Consider the following 8682-nt stretch of genomic DNA (forward strand, 5'->3'; position numbering starts at 1 on the left):
AGAAAGAAAGAAAGAAAGAAAGAAAGAAAGAAAGAAAGAAAGAAAGAAAGAAAGAAAGAAAGAAAGAAAGAAAGAAAGAGACTCTATAGCCTGAAAGTTAATTTTCAAACATGGGTGCAGAAAGACTTGGTGTCGAAAGATGTGGAAAATATCTTAATCAATGAAAATCACCACAACTACCAGGGACCTGTGGGACTGGAGTCCTTTGGGTTTAGAGGCATTGAGGTAATTTTTTGGCAGTTTTTGTGGTTTTATTTAAACACAAAATGTGGACATGAGCTTTCTACTCATTTTCTTCGCTGAGCAGCCCAGCATTGTGGTTGGTGACTCTGATGACCGGCTGGGCAGCTCTTTCCATGATGGGTTTGTGGTTCTTGGTGGAAACTTTCTGAGCCATCTCAGCACAGTAAGATTTGTGGCACATCAGCAGCACTTTAAGCTCCTTGACGTTGTGGAGCAGAAACTTCTGGAAGTCACTGGGCAGCATGTTTTGTTTTTTTGTTGTTGTTGTTGCTCCCATAAGCAATGTTGGGCATCAAGAGCTAGTCCTTGAACCTTCTATGAACCCTGTTGTCAAGACCTCTGGGTTTTCACCAGTTATGCTTAATATTGACATATTGGTCTAAGTGGTGCCATATGAACTTCTTGGTCCTCTTTTTGATGATCTTAGGCTTCATGAGGAGTTAGAGGGAGGCCACAATGTGGAGGAAAAATGGCTGCTAGCTGCATAGGCAGCACAAAGGAAGAGAGCATTGATGTAATTTTTACATAAACAACGTTGGCAGCCTTTCCCACATGCTGTTCTTCCTAGGGAGTGCCATGAGCAGTGTCTGGCAGGTGTGTGTCTACACAGAATTATCAATGACACGGCACTTGTTTGTTTCTGTTTGAGTCTCTTCAGGCCTGCTCTGTTCTTGGGCGCATTGGGGAAATTAAGGTGCTATGATTGTTCTGCTCATCTGTTTCATGCTCTGCAAGTTAACTTCTCCAGTTTATTAACAACACCCCTCACAGAAGCTGCACAGCTGGTGGCACAGGATAATGGAGATGCAGTGGGGCTGGGCTCAGGGGCACCACAGAGTCCACCTTTAGTCTCCAGTGTCATTGCTAAGGCGAGATCCCAGGTCTTGACTCGGATATCCTGACCTACTTCTTTTCCTGGTGCCTTGGGCCCCAACCCCTAAACTCCCAAGGCCAGCTGCCTCCAGCCCTTTGAGCCCAGATTCCTCCTCCACTGCCACCCACCCCCCTCCCTGTTCAGTTGCCCGCTCTGAGTGTGGAGTCTCCCATTTCCATTTGTTAGTCTTTGTTTCTCCTTTTCATTCACCAGTAAGAGAACATTTTTCACTCAAGAATAAGAATTTTGAAATTTTTCTTTGCAACATTTCATTCTTTTTTAAAAAAAATTTACCCAGTCTTAGGTATTTTTTTTAAATATATTTAACTTTTTAAATGGAATTTTACCTGCCAAATAGACATAAGTGATGAGGGGTATTATGATGTAATTTGAAACCTTTGGTTTTGAATATAAGAAAGTTTATCCTGTTTGTGGAACCCTTAACCAACACAGTTTGAAACCACTGAGCTGAATGAATTCATCTCTCACTCAGAACAGGATATATTAAAAACCTCTAGCTCCCTATGGATTGTCTCAGCCAAGCTTTTCTCCCCCAACCCCTTTAAGCCACAGCTTGGCTCCTCGGTCCTTTCTTCTTGTGCTGTTTGAGGATGGGGATGTGTGCGGAGTTGGAGGAGCACTCAGTACACTGTGGAATTGGCCCTGCCCACTCTACCCACTTCCCTATGGCTCCAGCTCTCCCTCCAGCAGGTTTTGATTGAACATTCATTCTACACAGGGAGCTCTGGTAACCCACCCTTGGTCCCTGTCACACGGCTCTGCTGCCTCATCTCATTCCTCCAACAACCTCAACCCAGGCTTTGCCCCTCCCCACGTTCACTGCCCAGCATCACATGCCCCCTTCTGCTCTCTGCTCCCCCATCTCTGGGTTTCCTTGGTGGCTCCCAACAGTGCCCCTCATCCCACACAACAGCTCTGCCTATGGGATGGGGGTGCTGCATCCCCTCATCTCCTCCTGACACTGATTAGTGTCACCAGAGCTACTCCAACCTCCTCTTTCCCTAGCCTCAGCCCTCTCCAGTTCCTAGGGCTGAGCCATCCTGCTGGTTATTTCTCAGCATCCCTCTGTGACTACAAGTGCAGGTTCTCCTCCCCTTCCCAGACAATGAACCTGAGGTAATGGCTTTGAGGGGCTGTCCTTAGGAGATTCCAACATTGTTATCCTGAAAAATGAGGAGGTGACATGATGTCAGTACCTTCTAGGTGTGTCCTATGAGGGGTGTGGAGGGGTCTAGGAGGAAGGATCTAAGCAGGAAAGGTGGAAGTCAGTGGAAAACTAAGGTACCTACTTTGCAGTCCTTCCTCTTAGGGTGTTGGTGTAAATTTGGACTAGTAAGATAAGAGGATCCTGAGAGAAAAACAATGGATCACAGAAGACATAATATTACACCAGCCACAGGGAGGCAGCGGGAAGAAAAGGTTTTTCCGTTTGTTACTGCTTCCTTGGCTGTCTGATAACCTACACTCAATCTCTTTCACGCACCCACACATCCTCATCACATTCTTCCTACAAGTCTCAGCCCACCCTAATACTCTAACCAAGTTCTGGGGAAGCTGGGAGAAGTACCTTTAATGAGAGTGCCTTCAGGAGCTAGAACCCGTACTCAATCCTCCCTCCCATCTTGCCTTAATTGTCCAAAGGGTGTGGGCTCCTGTTCCTACCTGGAGAATGATCCTCAGAGCCTGGACACTCCAGCTAAGGGCTCTTTTCCTGAGTCCCCTCCAGACTGGATGCAGATGTGAGCACGCCCAGGAGCCTACACTTGCCAACCTCTCTCTGTGCAAACCTTGTCTGTCCAAGGTTATCCTGGATCTCTTGGCCCCATTTCCCCAAAGACAAGTATCCTGACCACTGGGCACCTCTCTCTGCTGTACCCACATCCTTGGAGAAAGAATAGGCCTGTAGGGTAGCAATCTATCCTATACGGGATGAGCCTCATTCTCTAGCTGAGAAGGGAGGACACTGGCTTAGTGCAGGAGCCCCCGCAGCCTGTCTCAGGGTCTGGTCTCTTAAAGAGAAAGTCCCCTAGGAATTGTTCCCTGAGCCAGACCCTCCAGGAATGGCAGATCTGCTCTTACCTGGAGTGGCCCTGCCCTGGACCACAGATGTGAGCAGCACCGTCAGTAAGGCTGTCAGAGTCACTGTCCGGGGGGCCCCAGAAACTGGCAGAACCATCATGGAGCTAGAAAAGGATGGCAAAACGAAAAGAGTCGCAGTCAGGAAAAGGACTCTCTAAGGGGAGCTCCTGCCTGAAATATTAGAAACCATGAACCCAAGCTGTCTTCTGTGACCCTGGGATTGGACAGAGTCTGAGAAAAGAACCAATGGACACTGAGCTTTGTATGAGTCATCACTCACCGGGCAGACGGTTAGTGTGAAAGGTCTGAAAATATAAAGCCTGCGATGCAGTTAAGATGACAGATTGATAGGTGCTGACGAGTTGATGGGTGCAGCACACCAACATTGCACAAGTATACATATGTAACAAACCTGCACGTTATGCACATGTACCCTAGAACTTAAAGTATAATAAAAAAAAAAAAAAAAGATGACAGAGGGAGGACAGTGATACTCATTTTAAGCAGTCAGATAAGTCATGAGGTTTGGGGAGATGATGTGTTTTCTTTGCTCTGAATGTGATCTCAAATATTCTGCTGCCCATCTACGGGGATTATCATTTCCCCAATTCTGCCACACCTCACACACTCACAAGACATGGTCTGTTGTGGAAGAAGCGCTATCTCAGTGTGTAGAAGACTATTCAGTGGCATGGTTTAGAGGGATTAGAGTACCCATCCCAGAACTCAGATGAGGCCTGGAGTCTGTCTGTCTTGCCTTTGTCCAAAGGTGTGTTTAAGATTAACACTCATTTATATTTACTTTCTCCCAGAGGCCTGTGAGTCATGCAATGTGCAGGGGATACCAGGTTCTTCCACAGGACTGTCATCAGAGTCAGCAGGGCTCAGTGTAGGAACCTTACACTGGGGGCACGGACACACCACCTACCCTACCATGTAAAGATGCAGCATTAACGACACTGTCTCTCTTGGACTTCTATTCCTTGTCTTCAATATGGGGATGATATAACCAGCCTTATAGCAAACTCTTAAGACCAGATGAGATCAATAGGTCTGAAATTTCTTTGGAAAAATAAAACCACAGAGAATATAAATTGACCAGCAAGTAAGGAAGAAAGTGAAGAAAAAATCAAAGACCTCACCTCCTTCAATCTGATTCTATTTTGTTATAGTGAATATTTTTACAAACTTCCAAAGAACATTACTTTTTACTTTAGACACTTATAAATGTGATCCTACTGGACCACCAATTCTAATTTCAAAAAAAAAATCAAATTGGCATCATTTATTTAAAATGTAAATAGAAGGCTATAATGTAAAATGCAAGAGAAGAAAGAATTATGTAGTAGAAGGTGTCCAGTAGGATTGAGGGGCCAGGAGAGGATTGTGGAGAAAAGCGCAGTTTTCTTAGTAACTGCCTGGGTTGGACTCTTCTCCTTGTCATTTACCTGCCATAGATAATTAGACAGATACTTAACTCCTCAATGTCTCAGGTAATTTATTTTTAGAGTTGGCATTAATAATACCTCCCTCAGATTTATGTGAAGATTAAATGAGATAATGCTTGCAAAGCACTAATAATAGCATCTCTCATGAACTAATCTGTTAGTAACTATTATTTATGCAAGGTAAGGCTACCACAAACAAGAAAAATATTAATGTAATATTAAATGTTTTGTGACTTTATCCACGAGTATCAAAGAAATCGCTCAAATTTGAAATATTTAAGATGAGACTAGAAAAGTAATTTCTTAAATATGGTAAAGAGAATATAAAATAAAAAATGAACATTACATGTAACAGAAAAGCATTAGACAAACCCTTCTCAAAAACAAGATCAAAATATGCGCATTGTGACCACAGGTAATGCTGTCCTGGGTATTCTTATATGAAGATAAAATAGCATGGTAATTTAAACATAAAAATGTTATTACAGAGTTTAAATACCAGGAAAAGTCAAATACTGAGAAATCTAAATAAAAGTTATCTAAAAATTTCACTAACAAAGGTAACAAGGAATAGATAAATACTTAAAGATCAACTTCATTCAGGTTAATTAAAACCTCTAAATAGAAATTACAACACTTCTGCAGAAATGATTACATAAAAAGGAGATATTCAGGGAGGTAGAAAGAAAGAAAGATTAATAAATATTTTATTATATAGCACATTCATTCTTAATTATCAGCAGAATATATCTGTAAACTTGACAATGTAACATAAAACATGATTTAAAATATAGTGACCAAAAATCATCAAAGATCTTCTGACTGTCTGGGATGGGGGTGGGAGTGGGGTGAAGGAACATAATGGAAAACATTTGCCATCAGGGAAGATGTGACTTATCTTTTTAAGTCTCTTTCTCTAACTCTGAAAATGAACTGTGAACTGGAGCTCTCTGGACCACGCTGGTACCTAAAATTCTCCCATCTCTTCCCCAGCACCTTCCAGCATCCTCTTTACCCAGCAACAGAGAATGTCAGCTTTGTTATTTCTCTGATTGGTGAAACCCAGGCATGCGGACTCCTCTCCACCCATTTTGACGATTTCCAGTGCTAGAAGCCCCCAGTTTCAGAGTCTCATCTGCCTCCACCCGGCCTCAGTTCCTCATCACTCTTCCTGTGCTCACAGTCATCAATTATAGACCCCACAACGTGTGCCCTGAAGACAGAATGTTCCAGACCAGAGCTGTGATCTTGAGAGCCCTCTCCTTGGCTTTCCTGCTGAGTCTCCGAGGAGCTGGGGCCATCAAGGGTGAGTGCTCAGGAGAATGCAAGAGCATCGGGGTGAGTAGTGGGGAGGCTCACATCAATTGTTGCTTCAGGAATCAGAGATTTTAGGAGCTCATTAATCTATCTGGCCCTCATGATAGTCTGTGTTCCCTCTGGCCCTCATAATAATAACAGCAATAGCAGCCAGAATTTACAAGACACCTGCATAGTTTCTTTCCCCATTTACATCTCACAGGAAACTTCAATGAAGATATTATTCCCTTCATTTAGAAATTATTTTGAAAAAACTGAAGCTCAAAAAGATGAATACATTTTCCAAGGTTACACAGCAGAACAAGCCAAGTTTGAAGTCCAGACCCAGCTCTGAGGGTCATACACTGCCTCCCCCAGATTCCTGCACACAGTGACCTTCTACCAGGGCCCTCTGGGCCCCCACACCCCTCCCATCTCTCTGGGATCTCCAGCCTCTGTCTTTTGTGGCTGCTTCACAGGAACTCCGAGCTATGGGCTCTGCATTAGGAGAGAAAGTGCTGAGTTTTCCTGTATCCTCCATCTCTCCTAGGACCCTGCAGCTCTTCCTGGGTCTTTGTTGGTGGTCACAAGCTTTCCTCTCTCAAGACAGCACTATTGCATGGTCTTGTTAGCCTTGTGACTTGGGTCCTGAGAGGTCCAGGACTGCAAGGGAGGCCTAGACTTTGGATAGCTGCAAGGACTCAGCCAGAGATGGGCCGTGGTGAACGCTCTTTCTTCCTGTAGCTGACATCAGGGAGAATGACATCAAGCCTGTGTATGATGCTGTCATCCCAAAATCTAGTAATGGGGAAGGTTAGAATCTATAACATACAAGATGCACACTGGCCTCAGACAGTTTTATTTAAGATGTGTAGAATAAAGAGGAGGTGAGACTGGGGAGAACCAGAAATATCGATTGCCCTGTTCACAGTCACCTGGGTTATTTCTAATGTTATGTTATAATAAACATCACAATGGGCATATCTTCTTAGATTTGAATGTGTTTTAGGATTATTGGCAGAAATGTATAATTTGCTCAGCTGTCTCTTCAGGGTTTCCCTCCCCCATGGTTCCTTGTCTCTTAACATCTAAACATGTCCTTTACCTTAAAAATATAAGTGCAAACCAACTGACAAAAAACAACCTTGCCTGCATCCTACCCTAGAGACACTCCCTCTGTGTCCTCACAGTTGGAACTAAGTTTCTGACTTGTGTCCAGTAGATCCCTCTCATCTTGGCCTTCAGGAACCTCTTCAGAAGGTCAAATCCAGTGTGTTCTTCTCAGTGCCTCTGACTTGGCTTACTAATAACATTTGCACTGTAATCCAATTCTTTCTGATGAACTACCCTGTCCTTATCTGTCTCCTGTTTCTCTGGATCCTCCTTATCATCCTTTAAATCACCTCTTAATTATCATGTCCTCTCATCATAGCCTGAGATCTCTGCAATTCTGACTTTTGGCACTCTTCCTGGAAAATCTCATCTAACCTGCACCTGCCACTAATGACTTCAGTTCTCTGGCCTAAACTCCTCCCCTGAGACCACCCATCATCCACAAATGTCTATGTATTATTTCTCCTTAGATGACTTCCAGATTGTCTACTGCAATAGCCCCACAGTGAACTCAATATCTTCTCCTGGTCAGGCTGCCTTCCCTGTGAGAAGTGGCTTTTGCCCTGTTTTCTGAATGCCTACATTGAAGTCATCTGTTCCCCAGGAAGCCATCCCCGATGTGTTTTTTGATCTCATGTTGTGTATACCCACGTATCTGCACTTATTCTTCTGAACCTGCTGTTGTCTTGTCACTTGTGTTTCCTTCTGTGAATTGTACGCGTCTGCAGAACAGGACCTATGTGTTATTTTTATTTGAATATTTAGCATCTAACAGTGTTTGACATATAGTAGTCTTTTAATACATATTTTTGTCTGAATGGAAATGACATTTTGAAGTAAAATAACCTGTTTCATATCTGGCTGATCTTTAGACAGCAGAACTTGTTAACGTGTTTTTTAAAAAGCATTTAAAAATACACGGGACATTCATGTATTAAGAAGATGAGTTCCTAGTAATTGCTAGAGGACTTTGTGTCTTTTTATTTTACCCTCTTTTTCCTGATGAGTCCTTTGAGTCCTTTAAACTGAGGAGGAAGCTAAGTTTCCTTGTGAAACACCTATAGGATTTAATTTATTTTGTTTAGTTTGAAATATCACTTGTGCTTGGCCACTTATAGTGACAGGGAGTCATTCTCAGTGAAAAATAAGATACAGGTCATACCCTCCAGATACTTACAATTACAGTGACAGGGAGTCATTCTCCCTGTCACTGTAAGTGGCCAAGCGCAGACTGGGTCCCCACATGTCAGGGCTGCAAACTCGCAGGGAAATCCGTGAGTTAGGAGGTGAGAACAGATGAGCCCTGTGGTCCCTTCTCACTCTCATGCATTTATCATTCTAAACCCAGACTCTCACATATACATTCATTGTTTTCTTTAATGATTACAGTTGCTTTTATCCTCTTATCTTTGCTACCTCTTGCAAACAAATAAAGACTAAGAAACAAAATAAGTTAAATCCTGCAGGTGTTCCAAACTCAGCAATAATTTCTAATTGGCCTCTAGAATGTAAATCAAAATATAAATGTAAGAAAAGTGTGGCTCAAGCCTGTAATCCCAGCACTTTGGGAGGCCGAGACGGGCGGATCACGAGGTCAGGAGATCAAGA

General features: G+C 43.2%; 1 protein-coding gene across 1 annotated transcript in view; it reads right to left on the reverse strand.

Annotated features, from left to right (window-relative positions):
- The window catches only part of LOC105514240 (HLA class II histocompatibility antigen, DP beta 1 chain-like), a 9934-nt gene extending 6617 nt beyond the window's left edge, over positions 1–3317 (reverse strand). Inside the window, exon 1 of the mRNA XM_011945506.1 lies at positions 3218–3317. Within this exon, the coding sequence (XP_011800896.1) occupies positions 3218–3317 (100 nt within the window). The remainder of the gene's footprint in view (positions 1–3217) is intronic.
- Between the last annotated feature and the right edge of the window lie 5365 nt (positions 3318–8682).

This window comes from Colobus angolensis, unplaced genomic scaffold (assembly GCF_000951035.1).
Source record: "Colobus angolensis palliatus isolate OR3802 unplaced genomic scaffold, Cang.pa_1.0 Scaffold24, whole genome shotgun sequence".
Classification (NCBI taxonomy): domain Eukaryota; kingdom Metazoa; phylum Chordata; class Mammalia; order Primates; family Cercopithecidae; genus Colobus; species Colobus angolensis.